Source organism: Mchenga conophoros, linkage group LG16 (genome assembly GCF_057382185.1).
Source record: "Mchenga conophoros isolate Kocher_MC1m ecotype Shallow Benthic linkage group LG16, M_conophoros_male_GT1.1, whole genome shotgun sequence".
Lineage (NCBI taxonomy): Eukaryota > Metazoa > Chordata > Actinopteri > Cichliformes > Cichlidae > Mchenga > Mchenga conophoros.
The window spans coordinates 7,349,835-7,368,391 of NC_140541.1; the positions used below are offsets into that span (position 1 = coordinate 7,349,835).

At 40.8% G+C, this 18,557-nt stretch overlaps 2 protein-coding genes across 2 annotated transcripts in view; one reads left to right on the top strand and one right to left on the bottom strand.

Annotated features, from left to right (window-relative positions):
- Positions 1–10: 10 nt before the first annotated feature.
- On the bottom strand, positions 11–16,731 carry hspbap1 (hspb associated protein 1). The gene is made up of 8 exons (XM_085250438.1): positions 16,526–16,731; positions 14,572–14,785; positions 12,434–12,624; positions 10,767–10,903; positions 8,553–8,724; positions 6,743–6,826; positions 6,234–6,344; positions 11–1,308 (listed from the first exon to the last, which is right to left on the bottom strand). Exons 2-8 carry the CDS (start codon positions 14,768–14,770, stop codon positions 724–726), a joined length of 1,479 nt encoding a protein of 492 aa, XP_085106564.1. The 5' UTR covers positions 14,771–14,785; positions 16,526–16,731; the 3' UTR covers positions 11–723.
- Positions 16,394–18,557, top strand: part of slc49a4 (solute carrier family 49 member 4) — a 46,153-nt gene continuing 43,989 nt past the window's right edge. Inside the window, exon 1 of the mRNA XM_085250439.1 lies at positions 16,394–17,165. Within this exon, the coding sequence (XP_085106565.1) occupies positions 16,871–17,165 (295 nt within the window). The 5' untranslated portion in view covers positions 16,394–16,870. The remainder of the gene's footprint in view (positions 17,166–18,557) is intronic.

Genomic DNA, 18,557 nt, shown 5'->3' on the forward strand with positions numbered 1-18,557 from the left:
AATGCAGATTAAAACTTGTATTCTTGTCAATCGTTTACTCCCGTTTATCATAACTGCAACAATTTTGCACCAAAATCTGACAAAAACTCTTTGACCAAGTTTAGATGTGTAAAATGTCCCCACCTAGGACAAACCAACTACAGGGAATTCAATTAGGCAAAGTGGGTATATTACATTTATTATCCGCACACATACAGCAGACTATTCAAACAGTTCATTTATCACTTCTTACACAGCTTTCATCAATCACAAAACTATTACAAGGAGTCCTTTGTGGCTGCTCAATGATGATTCCCCCCTTACTAACTGACATTGTGATACATTGTTTTCTGCACAATGTTTGTATCCCTGGAATATTATCTTGAATTATTTGGTTGTTTAACATACTAAATTGATTCCAGTGGCCATTTTTCCTAGTTTGGAAGAACCAAAAAGGATGAGCATGTGCAGGAAAACAAAACAAGGATATGTTAGACTGTCACTTGCAGCACTAGAATGACTTTTGGCTGCGATTTCCTGCATCTGTGGTTCACGCCAAGAAGGTCAAGAGTGACAAATGAGAGAAGAAATAAAAGTCGGGCCTCTTACTTAATGATGCCAAAACATGACTCGTAGTTTGGAGGGCCAATTTCTGGGTAAAAAAAATAAATAATAATAATCGTGGCTCACAACAAACCCCATGTTCATGTTGCATCTGATAAGTGAATATCAAAACTAGGATGATCAGGTGGTCGTATCACTTCCTGTATGCTTTTCTAGAAGCAGCTCAGTGACACGGGTGATGATGTCTGGATGCACCAGGCAGTCTAACAAGTCGTTAGTGGTTATTGTTGTATGCGTTGATGCCTTATAATCCTCTGACAGGTTCTTTGATGTCCCATCTGCACAGTCACATTCTCTACACCGAGTTGAACCAGCGTTACATCCATGTGTTCTCTGATCGAGTCTGACAGCAGCTGCAAACTTGGTTGTCTGTGCTGGATCGGAGCTGACAGCGCAGTCCTCTTGAGATCTGACTGCACTGTTGCTGGAAGAGTTGACCTCTACATCTTCGGGGGTCGTCCTCCTCAGTTCTTGCTGACAGCGTACAGAGATGAGATGTGGTCCGTAGGGAATACTGAAGGGTGCACAATTCCTAACCCGATCACTATTTTTCTTGATTTGCCCACCCGAGTCCCGCTTGACTCGACAGGTGTCTCGCAACTCTGGGCTCAGTTTGCTGTGGCAGGAACTCCTTTGTTTCTGAGCCCAAGCTCTCGCCGCCAGGTTCAGATACTGCATATTTTCATTATGGGATGTTACTTCTTCCTATAAAAACAAAACAAAAACGGAGAGAAAGCTGGAGACAGCTGCCAAGAGATAAACAGTGTGTACAGCCTTTAAGATTACAAAATGAACTGCCTGAATTTTAATTGAGCGCAATCTGCTAAACAGATTCAGGCAAAGCAATAAAGAAAAAAAAATTTAATCAATGCATGCCTGGAATGACACTTAGATGGTCTAATAAAAGTGCATTATAAATCCCTTTAATGCTTACAAGGTTCTCCAAACAAGAACTGCCATTAGAATCATTTACAAGAAGCTGTACTTGAATTAATATTCAACTCACAGAGGCTTTAGAGTTTGTTTAATATGTTTAATACTTTGTATATTTCCAGAAAAAGCCCATCTTGCAGAGGCGGTTAATTTGCTTATACATTTTGGGGAAACCTTTGTACATAGATTTTTATTAATGTGCTGGGAAGTAATTGTGTTGTTTTTCGGTGCCGTTTGTTTGCAACTCAGCAAGATTATACAAAATCTACCAGGCAGAACCTAGAGAGCAGTCTTCCCACTACATTTCTCAGAGTGCACTTCTACTTCTTTACTTCTGTAGGAACAAACCAGCCACACTGGACATGCAACCAACACAAACAAAGAGGAGACAACTGACTCCAGGATGCCTTTGATCAATCAGGCAGAGTGCCACACATCAGCTCTCCTTCAAGACAAAGGGTCAGGGAAGTGTGAGGCCAAGGAGGCATGCAGCTCACACCAAAGCCATTTCTGCAAGATTAGACCAACTAAATGGCAGCAACTGACTGGAACCCCATGGCCCACTACATCCACTGTAATCTCCATATCTACAAAGGAATTAGCATTTATCATTTAAAGCCTTATGAAGAAGAATCTGTATAATTTTCACTAAACCTGCCTCCAGGAATTCTACCTGGCCTAAAGCATTAAAAGAACATTAACAGGCAATTAACCCCCTTTCCTGGAAATCAGATGCAACACAAATGTGGTGGGAGCTCCTCAAAGAACCATGACTTTTCCCACACAAGAGGCATTTCTTCACCTAGGTCTTCCTTTTTTTAGTCTAAATTTGTGCACATTAATATATAATACACCACAGTTTCTGGAAAATGGAAATATAGGTTTAAACTGGCGCAGTGAAGGCATCTGTGACTCTCCTTGTAGGTGGGAGACTATATCCTTTCTTGGCTAATCAATATGCAAAAAACGCTTTTTAAAAAAGGTTACCTGAAGCTCTACTTTTGTTGCCACAAGAAAGACTTCAGCTGAACTGCTCTACCTGACTTCAAGCACAAGTACTCAGAATCAATCCATCACAGCATCGTAATTATCCCCCGTACAGATCACTGCTACCCCGCTGTTTGTTTTTAATCCTTCAAAGTCAGTTTCAAAGTCCATGAAAGGTCATCAGGGAGAATGTTATCATAGTCTATTTTGATAACGATATGAAACTAACTGGGTGTGCAAACAGTTGAACTAGACTAAAAATACTGCGTAATTGGTCCTGAAGTTATGTAAGCATAACTACCTTATGTGTTTAAAGTAGAGACGTCCTTCACAACTATTATTACAACTTTTATAGCCGTCTCTAAAAGGACAACTGTGAAAAAAAGACTTTTAGAATATCACAATAAATCATTTCATAGCAGCTCTGAGAAGCTACTTTAACAGGGGTTTAAGTTCAATGCCTATGAACTTATGCAACTGAGGCTTTCAGCTCTCCTTACATTATGACACTGCAGCTCATACTGTGTCTGCATAGAAAATGACACACAGTAAGTGACATAAATATAGTCTGTAAGTGGGACAAGCTGCCTGGCTGAACCTACTGATAAGCAGAGAAATAAGAAGGTGTGGGGGGGGACAAGTGGTTAGTAATCTAACAAAGTCAAACCAGTGTCTCAGCAAGTTCGTGGAGGCCTGGATACACTCATGCAGAAGTCACTTACACTTCAAATCACTAATGCAATACAAAGAAGGACTTCTCGTACTTCACCAAAGATAAACACACAGTCTCCAGGGTGCTTTACTTAATCAAGGACTAGAAGAACTTCATCTGTAATCATTTGCTATTCAATAAATGTTCTGAGACAAAGTGTAAATGTCCTTTGTTTGAGAAGTCTGGCATCCCTCTCACGTCTGTACCACATGAAGCTATAAGTCAGCAAAAGCTTAGCTTAGCAGAGGATTGAACCCTGGGAAACAGCTAACTTGCCTCCGTCTGAATTCAAAAATGAAAATCTTTGATTTTCCAGGTTTTGTGCGCAGCTATAGCTTCACTATATGCTTGACTCTCTACAGGTTCTGACAACGTCATCATCACAACACTGGCCAGGATACAGTCATGGTAAAAACAAAGTACACCTAATTCTATGGTCTTACATATCAGGGCATAATAAAACATTAACTAGTTATTATCAGATCAGAAAATTAGGTAAATACAACCTCAGATGAACAGCAATACACAACAGTGTGTCATTATACAAATTTATGCAAAAGCAGTGCATAAAATACTGAGAACACTCCAGGATGCAGTAGCTTCTACACCCACTTTTAGCAGCAATAGTTTGAAGTAATCATTTTCTGTATGACTTTTTTGGTCTCTCTCTCACCAAAAGTCAAAACAGAAAAATGGAGGAATTTGAGGAATCTTGGCCCACTCCTCTTTACAATGTTGCTCCAGTTCATTGAGGACTGTGGGCATTTTTTTCTATGCATAGCTCTCTAAAGGTCCCACCGCAGCATTTCAATTGGGTTGAGGTCTGGACTTTGACTCGATCGTGATTCTTTTCTTTTGCAGATGGAGAGAAGAGTCTTCCTTCTGGCAACACTCTCAAAAAAGCCGTACCGTCAGGAACTTTAACATTTAACTTGCTAACTGAGGCCCGTGTAGTCTGAGATGGAGCTCCTGGGCTTATTGCTGTTTCTGAGAATTGCACAATATGACCTTCGGGTGAATTTGCTGGGACGTCCACTCCTGGACAGACTGGCAGCTGTCTTAAATGTTTTCTACTTGTAGATAATCTGTCAGTGCAGAGTGGACTTCACAGTGTGTGGAAATTACCTTATAATCCTTCCCGGACTGATGGAAAGTCAGTCAACAGTTACGTCTCATCTCACTCTCAGATCCTGTCATTCATCCTCGGCATTGTGTTAATACACACCTAACACCCCAGACCAGCAAACTTCCAAAATGATGATCAGTTAATCCAGTGCATTTGATTAGCAGTACCTGGCTGCTACTTCCAATAGAAGCAGTAATGGTGTCCTTAGTTTTTTGGCTTAGTTTTGGTTAAAAACAGTGTAATATGTCATTTTATTTATCTAAGCCTTGTTAAGAAGCAGATGATTTTTATTATTTTCTCATACATAAAACCTTAAAATTGACAGAGGCTGTACTTTCGATTTGCCACAGCTGATTATCATCAGACCATCTGTGTGAAGCCGTGGGAATGAGAATCAGCACCTCCAAATCTGAGGCCATGGTTCTCAGCCAGAAAAGGGTGGAGTGCCCACTCCGGGTCAGGGACGAGTTCTTGCCCCAAGTGGGGGAGTTAAAGTACTTGTTCACAAGTGACGGGACAAGGGAGTGGGAGATCGACAGACGCATTGGTGCTGCGGCTGCAGTGATGCGGATGCTGTATCAGTCTGTTGGGGTGAAGAGAGGGCTGAGTATAAAAGCTAAACTCTCAATTTATCGGTTTTCCTACGCCCCTACCCTCACCTATGGTCACGAGCTGTGGGTAGTGACCGAAAGAACGAGATCGCGAATACAAGCAGCAGAGGTGAGCTTCGAAGAGTGGCTGGCCTCTCCCTTAGAGATAGGGTGAGAAGTTCAGCCATCCGGGAGGGGCTCAGAGTAGAGAGCTGCTCCTCTACATCGAAAGGAGTCAGCTGAGGTGGTTCAGGTATCTGACAAGGATGCCTCCTGGGTGAGGTGTTCCGGTCATGTCCCACTGGGAGGAGGCCCCGGGGCAGACCCAGGACACACTGGAGAAATTATATCTCTTGGGTGGTCTGGGAACGCCTTGGTGCTCCCCCGGACAAGCTGGAGGAGGTGGTTGTGGAGAGCGAGGTCTGGGCTTCTCTACTTAGGCTGCTGCCCCCGCGACCCTGCCCCAGATAAGCGGAAGAAGATGGACACATATATGGATGAGTGGAAAATTAAATAAAGCCATGAAATGCCTTAATAAGAACTTCAAGGCAAGTATGTGAGACTCTACTCGAAGGCTGTAAGGTAGATATTCTGTCATCTGGTTATTTGATGGAGGGTGCTATTCCAAAAAATCTCATTGGCTTTCAACTAGGTTGAGATGTGTTGAATCAGCCTGGTTATCATTTAATTCTGATCAAATTTCATATTCAAACTATTAATCTGGCTTTTGTTCCCTTTAACTGCATACAGTGTCATCCTGGAAGAAACTAGTGCCCTCAGAATGATAGCATTTTATCACAGGATGAAGATCATTACTGAGAGTGATTCTATATTGATTTGCAGTGACCCTTCCTTCTAAGGGGGCAATTGGAAACAAAGCAGGTCAGCAAACCCCCACCCCCAAAGCTAAAGAGAGATAAGAGAACATCTCACTGTGGAAGACAAAGGCTCAGGTTTTATCATCATCTGCCTGTAGTTCAATTGAAGGTCAACAGCTATAAAATCATCGCGGATAAAAGGGACCCACTGAGGCGCACCCAAATTTGGATTCCTATTTTGCCCTTTGACACACAGTATCGCTCTCTAAATAACTCCCTACACAGCAACAAAGAACAGTGAATGAAGCAGTGAAGCGTTTCATTTTGTGAAAAAGCAACAAAAACCTGCATTTCTTTGCACTAGATCAGAATATGATCCTGACAGACACAAGCAAGAAGTAGGTGTAAGAAGACGGCTTTTAAACTGACACAGTAATTGATATCAAAGAGTAATTACTCGTTACCTCAGTGGGGTTGAGCCAGCTGTCAGTGTTGTCATCGCTTCGAGCACTTTTAATGGCGCAGACAACCGTCTTAGTCACAGCCTCACCAACTCTGGCGACGTCATCCACTTCCTGTGTAGAAGCAGAGAGCCGAGAAAGAACACACATGATCAAGATGGTTACCATCGATGATAAGAAGAAATAGATTGTGGTGTCTGTGACCTTGGCAGAAAACAACTAGAGTGGGGCAAACCTCCGAATAAACATTTGTCTTGCACCAGGGAGCCTTTTTTCATGCCCCTTCATATACATACACTCATCATAATGACAGGAAACACTTTACTGCTGGTCCTGTTCATTACTCAAGAAGGAGAGGAGCCTTAATCTCAGAGGACTTAATACAACATGAATCAACATGTTCGGGATAATAACTTGCCATCTACTCTGAAATGTTTGGAATATATATGATATTGTGTCATTTTGGGGCGTTTTTGGTGAGCTCAGGATGAAAGAGACATGATGCTGCTTACCAGCTCAATCCAGGAGTTGACACTGACGGTGATAGGATCCACTGACTCTACATAATGCCACCAGTGCCTGGGGACATAGAGCACCTGTGCAAAGAAGATAAAGTCTTCACAAACTTATCAGTAATGGCAAGGTCAATGACAGCTCCCACTCTTTTTCTTTCATCTTCCTAAATACTAGGAAATACACGACTGCACATATCCGCTAGATGGCAGCATAAACCTTCCCCCCTCTGCTGTAAATCGTTCATCCATTCATACAACGGGTGTGTTAAAGAAAAAGAAAGAATGCTTATTGATTCCCCGGCCTCCACAGCAGTCTTGATTCGTCTGTGGCCTGCTGCCTGACAGGAGAAGAGAAATGAGCCGTCTTTTAATCTGATTTGCAGAGGTGGGGCCATCTTTGAGGAGACTGTGGTAGATACTCAAAGTATTCATTCTGTCTCAACAGTTGAAGCATTTCTAGGTTTTCTTTGAAGCATAAACTCAGAGCTGTCAGCTGTATATAAAAGGTCAGGCCAAAGCTTGCTGCAACACTGACTGGAAGAGGTCAAGGTTATTAAAGTATCCCAGCTGTCATAGGGCGAGAGGCGGGGTACACCCTGGACAGGTCGTCCGTCCATCGCAGGGCTAACACAGTGGGCAATTTAGAATCGATTAAAACTGTCTTTGGACTGTGGGAGGAAGCCGGAGTACCAAGACCACGCAAACATGGGGAGAACATGCAAACTGCACACAGAAACGTGGTGGAGTTGACCTCAGGACTTTCTTGCCACGAAGCAACAGTGTTATCCACCACGCCACCGTGCCGCACTGTTGCAATTTATTTCACTATTAAACAATAAAACACAAGGGTGAGCTCTGACCCTGACCTATAAATCAAATCACAACTAACGGACTGTTGGTTAGCCGACAGCTTGTTTTTTTGTAGGAGGGTATTTAATAAGCTGTGTGAGCTCCAGAACAAACAGATAGTGAAAGCAGACAACTGGATAATTGCTCTGTGTCCATAGTGACCGTTTCTTTTTCTGAAACAAGGTGAAAAAGGATGACCTTCATGCAGGAGCACCTTCACAATTATTTATGATCAAAGGAGGACAAGTGTTAAAATTACCATCATGAAAACCAAATCTGGATTCCACAAAACCTCGGTCGTATCTTTGGCTGAGCACATGACATAAACCTGACCGATTTATCAGGCCTGGACTTGACCCAGTTAGATCAAGAGCGATAGCGCTGCTTAACCTTCGCTTTCATCACTATAGGAACAACAGTGTGTTGAAGGTGATCCAGTGTAACTGTAGATGCCTGACTTTAATTGGGACGCAAGTCACGACTGTCGCCTTGCTTCAAGTTTTTATGAAGGACACCAAGACAAATAAATCTCACTGTTCAGTCTACTTTCACATGTTCACTGCTTAAGGACCAATAAAGTTATATTTTATGGTTACTGCTTCTGTGTCACGAGCACTTCATCATATAAATGTAAAGCCACAGCATTGCATAACTTCAGGCTTTACTAAATCACTGTGGTTTTTCTATAGTCTGAAGAAAATGCAACTGATTTAATCCAAACAAAGAGGTGTCAGCTCACCGTTAGGTATAAATTATAGAGACTAGGGCTAAACAGTACTTTTGTATTCTTCTTATTAATTTCTTATGAATTTTGTTTATAAGCATCTGGAAAGCTCTCTCAGGGCTAACACTGATGATTATTGCTCATTTACTTTATTGATTACTTTACAAAAAAAGAAAATATAGAAAAATATTGGTCTGAGATCTCCGTAGACATGATGTCATCAGAATTCCTGACCTGTCCTGGCTGTAGAGTGACGATGTGTTCACTGGCACCGTGGAAGGCAGGGAATCTCCTCAGGTCAGGATGAAGAACAGCCACCTGGCTGAAGACACTTGACTCTTCGTAGGGGATTCTAGTTGGGTAAAGCTTAGCTGTATCCTCCGGGGGAAAGAGGTGCCAGCGCTTCCTGCATATAGGACACATCAACAGAAAAGCTAAATATGACTTTAGATTAAAAGATTAATGCTAGAAATTAACTCTTTTGTCTGGTGACTCATGCGGTGTTAATCAATGACCTTTTAAGCTGTAAATCGAGCTTGCAAATAAAACACTGATAAAAAATTACCAATATTAAAAAGTGCTAACAGATATTAACATTGATATACTGTAAATTTAGCACAAAAAATGCTAATCATTAAAAGAGGAAGAAATACTTCATATCGTTTACTTTGCGCTACAGTGAACAATAATAAAAAAATAAAACGATATTGCTGTAAAGATCCAGATATCCAATATCTGTTAATTAAAGAAAGCTTTAAAACCCGTCTTATTCTGGGAGACAACAAAAGCTGACACGACCAGCTACAAATCCATCGCTGTGAAACAACTCTATTTTCTCTAACATGAACATTAAACTACATTCGTTTTTTTAAAGTACTCCACTCCCATGATTGTTTTCCGGTACTATGACCCACCATTCACACAAATGTCATGAAATCAATCAACACTATTTTATTTTTGAAAGATCAGCGGTGTCAAAGGACCGCTCGAGCTGGATTTCATTCCATTAGAGATCAATACCAAATAAAAGAACTCAAGACCCAATTACAAGTGGTGAGATATAGCCGTTGCTCTCTGGAAGAACAGTGCAGCGAGATAAGGAAGACCTGCTCCCTTATATTTCGTGACTCACAGAACCCCATAAAGCGTCTCACCCTCTGTCTTCATTCCCACCCTCTCTAGCAAGCTGTGTGACAAATCAACTCTTTTTCAGAGGGCAGAGGACAACTCGCACTCTGTGTCAGCATTTATAGTACTCTGCACCTCCAGTGTTGCAGAAGACCTAAGTGCTTAACAGGCAGAAAACTTCCACAACCACCAGAGGGGTGAAACACAGACGTGGTTTTATGAAATCCTGAAACTTCTCACCGCTCAGCTGCAGCTTCTCCCCATTAAGTGCACAGGTATGACAGGACAGTGTCACTTTTTATTTCATACCTGACAGTGAGTGCTTCTCACTGCAAACTTTTTCTGTCACCCAATTAGAAAATGAACGTGCTCGTCTCTTTGTAACGAGAAATGTGTCGATAAAATAAATGTTTGACTGGTGTTAAACTCGACTATAGACCCAGACAGTGTGTCTATCTCGCATTGCAACACTTTTTGGGCTAGCATCACAGTACAGAATACCAAACTATTTGCATGACTCACAGTTACTCATACTTACACCCTAGTTTTACCCAACCTGTTCTGTTTTGCAACATAATCAAACCCTTGGATGCAAGTTGAAGCAACGCTGTCAAACGTAAGAGACAATGAAACAATGACAAACAGGAGTTTCATTTCACACAGGCCCATTAGAAAACAGATCCACATTTTTAAATGTAGGATTTTTAAACACCAAAAAAGGGGACTTTCATCAATTAGACTAAAAAACTGCACTCTTTGCGGAGAACTCGATCAAGTTTCACTGCATACGTGTAATTTGTGTTATTAAAATTGAAGAATTATTATTAGAATATATAAATCTTGAGAGTTGTAAGCACTGGAACACAAATATGTATGTATATAACCACAGTTATGTAAATATGTAACCTAGCAGCTGAAAAACCAAAACGCTTGTTTTTTTTGTCTGTATGGGACGTTGGAGGCACGGCCACTCTGACTGAAAGATTTCTTCACCTCTGCCAATTCCTGTCAATAAACAATTCCTGGGACCACTCAGCCATTTAGTGCTGTTGATGCCTGCTTTACTTAGCAGTAATGAGCAGGTCTCTGTGCACATAACGATCATGGGGTTTATGAACGCAGCTTGAGCCTGTTAGCTGATAACAAGGCACTTCAGGCTATCACGGCATCAAAAGAAAAGCATTCAAGTACCATTTAAACCACTTCATATAACCCAATTTTGTTTTTCCAGTCTCATGTCGTACGTATGTTTCCATTTATCTTATCGTCTGGTTACTGAGGAGCACATGAAGCATCAACACAGGTAGCGATTCATCTTACCGTCCTTGCACCTGCAGTACAAGGTTACAGCCGTAAGAGTCCAGGTGGCATGGCGTGTTGGCTCCCTCTGTGCCGATCCATAAGGTGCTCTCTCTCCCATTACGCCCCTCAAAGCCAAACTCGGACCATTTTACATGCTGCAACACACACACACACACACACACACACACACACACACACACACATTCGAATGCCATGTATCAATCCAAAATGCCGTGTGCATAAACGACTGTTTACGATTTTCAGATTATGGTTTTGGTGCCTTCTTTAATAACGTGACATGGAAACGAGAACTGTCACCACTCTTCTATAGGCTCACAGATGTAACCCAGCCTCATCAGCTACAATGACAGGGCCTATTACAAGTGACACCAAGCAACAGCATTTGTCATCTTTCAAGGAAAACTAGTCTGTCAATCATGTGCCGTCAGGACACAAAGGTGTAGCAATCACACCGGCATCCTGAATAATGAAGTCATTACCACACATGCAGGCAGCTGTAAGCTTTGACAGTCTGGTCAATCGAGCCTTCAGGCAGCCTTTTTGCCAGCACCATTTATCCTGCAAAAAGCCCATGTCTGTCTGTCTCAAAGGCATGAATGTCAGGAGGTAATAATTGGAGGTGGATGCCCAATAAAAATTTATCACAGAGATAAAAATGAAATAAATTTGCGGCAGTGGCTCAAGAAAGGATGGCACTTTTATGTCTTTACCGGCCAGATGATGAGAACAGCTAGTATAAAGCTGCCATCACAAAAGCTTGACATTTTAATTGAAAATGTCAAAACAATATAAGAATAGAATGAAAAAGTTATTTTGACTCGCTTATTTGAATCGCTTGTTAATTTCAGTTTCTTACAAAAGGCATAAGAAGCTTATAGTATGAAACATTTTAAATTAAACCTTTATTATTATTGTAAATAAAACGCATAATGCTTAGACTGTATATGATGTCAAACATTTGGTCATGCAATCTTCGACATGTGCTTCTCTTGTTCAATACATAACATTTGGTCAGTGTGTCTGTACTGTTTGAGAAGGAATGGAAGGAATGGACCGAAGGTGTGTCCTAAGGAAGAAAACTTTTTGTGAATGTGTGTAGTGTGTCCCTACATGCCCACTTCACACTAAGTGGCTTGTCTGAACACACAGCCCATCCACCACCATTGGGATAAATTAGAACGCAAGCTCTGAGTCAGACTAATAAAAAAATTATGCTGTGACTTCCTGGGAGCAACTCCTGGTTCTCTTAATGTTCTGGTAGCCAGATACATGGGGTCAAATGTTGTGTTTTCAATATTTGAGCAGCCTACATGCTTAGAAAAAATTATTTAACTAAAAAACTCCAACACTTAAAATAAGGAATTTTTTGAAGTGCAATCAATATAGTGAAAAATGGATCCCTGCGATATGTTTTCAAGCACTAAATCCTCAAATTTTAGGTAAGTTTAATTAGCTTTTATCTCGCTTTCTTGGATATTTAACCTGATAAAATAACCTGACCAAAAGTCTTTGTCACTGCCCTTTAGTTTCAATGGCAATTAAATATCTCAGATATCATTAAGATTAGCAGTAAACTTGTAAACTTGTGCAAACACTGATGCCAGATTTCAGCTGGACTGTTTAACTTATGTTACATGTCAACATGCATGCAGCAGGATGGTTACCTCAAACATGAAAGGCTGATCTTGAAACATCATGGCAATATATTTGTAGTCAGCATAAGCCCAATACTCTGAGCAGGAGTACTCAGAAAAAGGCCCCACGTCTGTTCCAGACTGACCCTGAGTCCAGCTGAGAAACTGAGCTACACTGGCCTCCACGTAGGAACACTGGGTCTCAAAAAGAGGAGCCGGAGCTGAGAAAATAACAATAAACACAGACAAGACAATAATTAGTTAAAGGTTTTATACAGTTTTAGTGAAACAGTTCAGCTGATCTAAACTACCAGTGACCAACTTTGGTTTAAGTAGATATGTAGCCACAGAACAGCAGCTTAACTGATGATTATCGAGTGTAATCACCTCCATAAAGTAGGATTTTTGACAGGCTGCTGGTCTGGAACATTCAGGTGTGTGTTAACGCAATGCCGCAATCTTCCCAGGAGTGAATGTCCTGACAAATTTCCCACAAGGTAAGACTGCAAAAACTGCCCACATACTGACAGCTGTCAGCGGTATCCCCAAGCTCTCAGTAATCCTCCTGCACCTATTGTATCAATTTTTAAATCCTAGGTGACGTTTCCTCGGGTTATCGCAAACAAATGATTAAAAAAAATACAGAAAAGAAAAAAAAAAAGAAACTTGACCACCAAGATTCAAAGTTGTCAGAGATTTTTAGTGGGTGGATTTATGGTATCAATTTGAAAATCCTACGTCCCCTCAGTCTCGAGTTATTGTGTTTACAAAGTTGCATGTCACCACCACCCACTCAATACCCAATCAGCCTTTTACGCCTGATGGGTAAAAAAACCCAAAAAAACCCAAGAGTCACATCCCAGACAGGCCTCAGTCAGCATGCTAAATGTTAAAGTTCAGTACAATTAGAAACACGTGGAACAAATATGGATTGTTGGGAAGATTTTCTAGAAGAAAGCCTCTTCTCTGCTGATATATCCAGCAGGACAATGATCACAGGCTGAAAAACAAAACAAGATACTGTAATAGTCCAAAGTCCAGACCTCAACTCAACTGAAATGCTGTGGTGGGACCTTAAGAGAGCTGTGCATAAACAAATGTCAAATGTAAAGAAGAGTGGGATAAAACTGCTCCACAATAACAATCATACAGAAAACAATTACTTTAGGTCGTTGATGCTGAATGTGGTTATACAAGCTACTAAATTTGGAGTGGACTTAGTTTTTCACAGGACTGCATGAGTCTTAATTAAACTTGTTTTCACAAGACTGTGTGTTAAGAGAACTGTTTCATTTACCAGAACCACAGCACTTTTCAGACATGATTTTTTTTAACCCACTTCAAAGGAAAAATTAATCAGTTGTAATGATTTATTATTTCTTTTTTTTTCCATAAACGAGGTGTGTCTGTGGTTGAGTGATGACATTTAGAATGCATGATGAGAAATGCCCAACCTGTAAGCTGTTGCAGCTATTAAAAAAGATGATTTAGAAATCTAATTAGCCAGCTTTTATCAGAGGGCATACTCTCTGTCATTTATCAGAGAAAGAATCATTACGGGAGCCGTTTCAGAGCCACACTGAGGGCAAAATACAGCAGATGCTCAAAAACAAAGACCCTCAGTGTGTTTTTCATCTGTGAGACATTATAAATCACATCGTTAAACAGCCGGCTAACCTTCATTAGATTATGTCAATATATAAATTTTCATTCATTGGAAATTGTTTGAAATGCTATACAAGTTTCCATAAGCTCACACAATACTAGGAACTCAAACAAACCTCAGTTTATTGTGATCAGTTATTGCTCAATAGAAATAGATCATCACTATCTTGTATTTTAACAGGTCTTGTATTTTTATTTTGTCTTCTTTCATTTTGTGTTCAAAAACTGAATTTTAGTTACAGCATCTGAAATCATTAGAAAGGAAAAAAATGACACAGCCCCAGATTTGTAACAGCTAAATGCAGCAACAGCTGAGTTTTCCTTTAAAAAAAATGTTTTTATTATAGCTTAATAAATATGCAATATCTAATAAAACAGCTTAAGCCCGATAGGAGTGCTTGTGGGAACTGAATTTATCTTTTTGGTCACATAAATTTCATTGTGAATGTTTAATCCAGGTGAGTAATTACAGATAAATTCATTCAATACATTGAATTACTTACCTTGTGTCTTCTCTTTTCTCCCAAGTCGGAATCGGATGAGTCTGTCACCAAGACAGCTTGACAGATGCACTGCTGTCCAGTGGAGAACAGGCCAGTCGCAGGTCATGTTCAGGAAAACTGCGGGCTGCTGCAAATGATGCACAATCCTCCGGGTCTCCTCTGGGCTGAAGGGTTTATTAATCTCGGTGGTGTCAGCCATAGCCTTTGGTACACACTGACAGTAGGATGAAACACACGAGGAACATAAAGCTGATTAAAAACGATGATGTTTTATTATTAGTCAGTGCCTACAAGCCATGTTCCTCATCTTCTATGTTAAATTAGTGAATAAAACTACAAAGCTTTTAATGTGTGCTGAAAGAAAACTCAATAAAAGAAAAGAAAACTCAATAGTGTGAATGCATCACAGCATTCACATAATAATAGAACAGAATAGTCCTTTATTGTCATTGTACACGTACAACGAAATTGTGGATGCTTCAACTGTGCCGGAATAAAACATGATATAATATAATATAATAATAAGCCATTACCATATCAGCAAGTCAGTGTATGTAGAGACAATCAAAACAACCTGCTGATGTTCAAACCGAGAAGCAGAACTATAATGAGGCTATGATGTGCTTGGGCTCACCAAAATTGGACAACAAAACACTGGAAATATGTTGCCTGGTCTAATGTGTTTTGATTTCTGCTGAGACATTCAGATGGTGGGGTCAAGATTTGCCATAAACAGCATGGATCCATTCTGCCTTGTACCAACTGTTCAGACTGATGGTGGTATAAAGGTGTAGGAGCTATTTTTACGGCACACTTTGGACCTCTTAATACTAGCAGAGAACTGCTTAAATGCAACAGCCTAACCGATTATTGTTGCTGATCATGTCCATTTCTTTGTCATCACAGTGTGTGAATGTTCTGATGGCTGTTTCCAGGATAACACACTATACCACAAAGTTCAAAGTGGTTTATTTAACATGGCAGTGATTTGAAATAGCTTCCACAGTCACCAGGTTTAAATCCAGCTGCGCGCCTTTGGGATCTGATGGAACAGGGAATTCAAATAATTGACGCGCGGCTGATATATCTGCAGCAAACGTGTGATTTTATGTCAACATGGACCAAAATCTCCAAGAAAGGTTCCCAGGCTATGGTTGAATATATACCTTTAGGAATTAAGGCAATTCTGAGGGGAAAGGGGGGTTCAAACCCAGTACTGGCAACGTGTAAATGATGACGTGACCTTGGAGTGCATGTACATTTTATGGCGGAAAAACAGCAATAAAATATTATTTGTTAGCAAATCAAGAAGTTTTATTACCTTTCAGATCAGATGGCATTTATCTACCACAGGACAGTGGGGATTTCCTATTTAGAATTTAACTGGTAATCGGATATCAGTGAAACTTTGATTCTCGCTCTTTGTAACCAACTTCTTAAACAACTTGGATCCAGATTGGTACCGTTTTCTACTTCCGGATACTCTTAGGTATATTCTTCCACTTATAATTGGTCAAATAATTATAATAAGACTTGGTATCACTGATATTTCCCACTTGACAAAATGTCGCTAACTAGCGTTACACGACAGAAATGAGCAACTTCCTGAAGAACTATCAAACAACTCCGAGGAAAGAATTAACGCCTAGGCTCAAAAGGCGCTTTATAAAGGGACAGACAGCGCTCAGGTGGCGTTTGATTCAACAAGTACAAGCGTGAAATGTATAATTAATTACAGGAGAGCTGGAAAAGACCAAGGCCATTATTAATGTTATTAGGAACACCTGGGATTTCCCCAGACAACTTAAAACGTCTGGTGTGAAGTAATGAGATAGCTAGGCTAGCTATGTTTCGTCTTTGTGAACATATTTTCTCTATTTACACTGTAGAAAGATGCTAAGAAACTAGCTTAGAAGAAATACCAGGATCCTTGGAAAAAAACACCAGGACTCACCTTTCACTACACGTGTAGACAAGGTTCGGGCGGAAGTAAACAAAGATCACATGACAGCGTACGCGTTCCAATTACGTCTATAACACATCGCTGTGAATCTGCACCATTTGGACTCTTGTGATACTACAAAAAACCCGCTTACGCTAATTCACCAGACGAGCCGAAATGGCAGCTACATAGGAACAGTTTCCCGAAACCCGCAACTATTTCCGGTTTGACATGCGCAGTTAAAGCAAACATTAGACGCTATCGGCTGTTTTTGTTTGTGTGGCCGAGGTAGTTTGTCGTTGCTGTACCGTCGTTAAAACCGGAATTTTTAACTAGCCTGACAAACGGGAGGTTAATATGGGTGCCGGTTCGAGCACCGAGGCCGAGAGGGAGCCGCTTCTTGTTCCTTCTTATGTGGAGACGAACACTAATCCGGTAAACAGCAGAGTGTATGGGAGAAGATGGCTGGTTCTGACCCTGTTTTCCCTGCTGGCACTGATGCAGGGAATGGTGTGGAACTTCTGGGGTCCCATACAGAACTCAGCCGCTCACGCTTACGGCTTTACCAAGTCTGACATCGCGATTTTGGTGCTGTGGGGCCCGGCTGGCTTCCTCCCTTGGTTGCTGTTTATGTGGTTAATGGATAAAAAAGGTGAGTTCTTTTAATTTAGCACACTGTGTCATACCTCAACGATGATTGTGCCTGACCTGGTGATTTTTCACCCCACCAAGATCTACAGCGATGTAACTTAACGACGTATTTTGTTTTAGGTTTCGAAAATTTCTCTTATCATTAGTTTGACCTTATGCAATCGCAGAATATATTTACTCTGATAAAATGCAGTATTTAAGAGACCTTATAGTCTTCATTCAGTTTTTAAATGGGTTGTTTGTGCCCAGTAAGACACATAGATGCGTTGGAAACATGGGAGGTGGGGGGGAAAGTGCTTATATGGGACAAGCAAGTCTTAATTTACTTTTTAAAAAATCTTTATTTTCAGGTTCAAAAGCAGTATTTCTTGGAAAGAATGAAAGTAGCCCTCTTGTGTGTGCTTTACCAAACCAGTTCCTCTGCATCACCTGACTGTAGAAGTTTGTAATGACCACGCTGGTTGTCAGATGACAAAAACAGTAACAAGGCACTAACAACACCAGACTGCTGGTCCATGCACAATCTTGCCAAGAAGTTGCATAACTCAACCTTGTGATCACAATCACATTAACAATTAGGTGTTTTTGTTGCCTAATTTATTTGTAGGCAACTCGATAATGGTATCTGCTTCTTTCAGTAACTTGTTGTAAATTCTTCCTGGTGTAGATTCCACTCAGACCTTACAAAAAACCTTGTGGTCATGTCTGCATCTGAGTTAAGAAGTGTCAACCATGGTGTGCCCTTGCAAAAAGACTTCTATGACTTGCAAAGGTTGTGATATGCTTAGATCTAATTCAGCTCGACTGTGGGGAAAGTACTTGGTTTCCCTTTGGGAAAACTGGGCACCAGTGGCAGACCTGCCTGTTTTCCTCTCATTTAAAGTGAGCATGGTTTTGTTCTGTGAGCACAGAAAGCAACCTGGACCCTCATGATACTCATATGGAGTCTGATTTTGAGGGTTTGGTTAGAAACACGCACATGAGTAATCCCATCGGTGGTCATGTTGTAGAGCTCTGGGAATGCTCTTCCAGTTCCTTTTTGCACAAACTTGCACATACACTATTGCTGTTGTGTCAAAGCCTTAAATGGGCCTGTCCAACTGCCACTATGTACCAGCCCTCCCCTGGTATCTCCTCACTCATGAGACAGTGCCAAGAGACAGGTAGCTGGACTACCTGTGTAAATTGAATGGGCTGCATATACCATCTCATGGTGCCAGTTGTGACAAGGACATAAAATGAATATCTAAATATATGGAAGTAACTATAGCTTTTCGGCTGCAGTTGTAGTGATCATTAACTTGCCCTTCATGTCAACAAACTGTCTCTTGAGCACGTAGATGCATACTGTGCATTGAAGTATGCAGCTGTAAACTTGCAGGTCTCATTTACG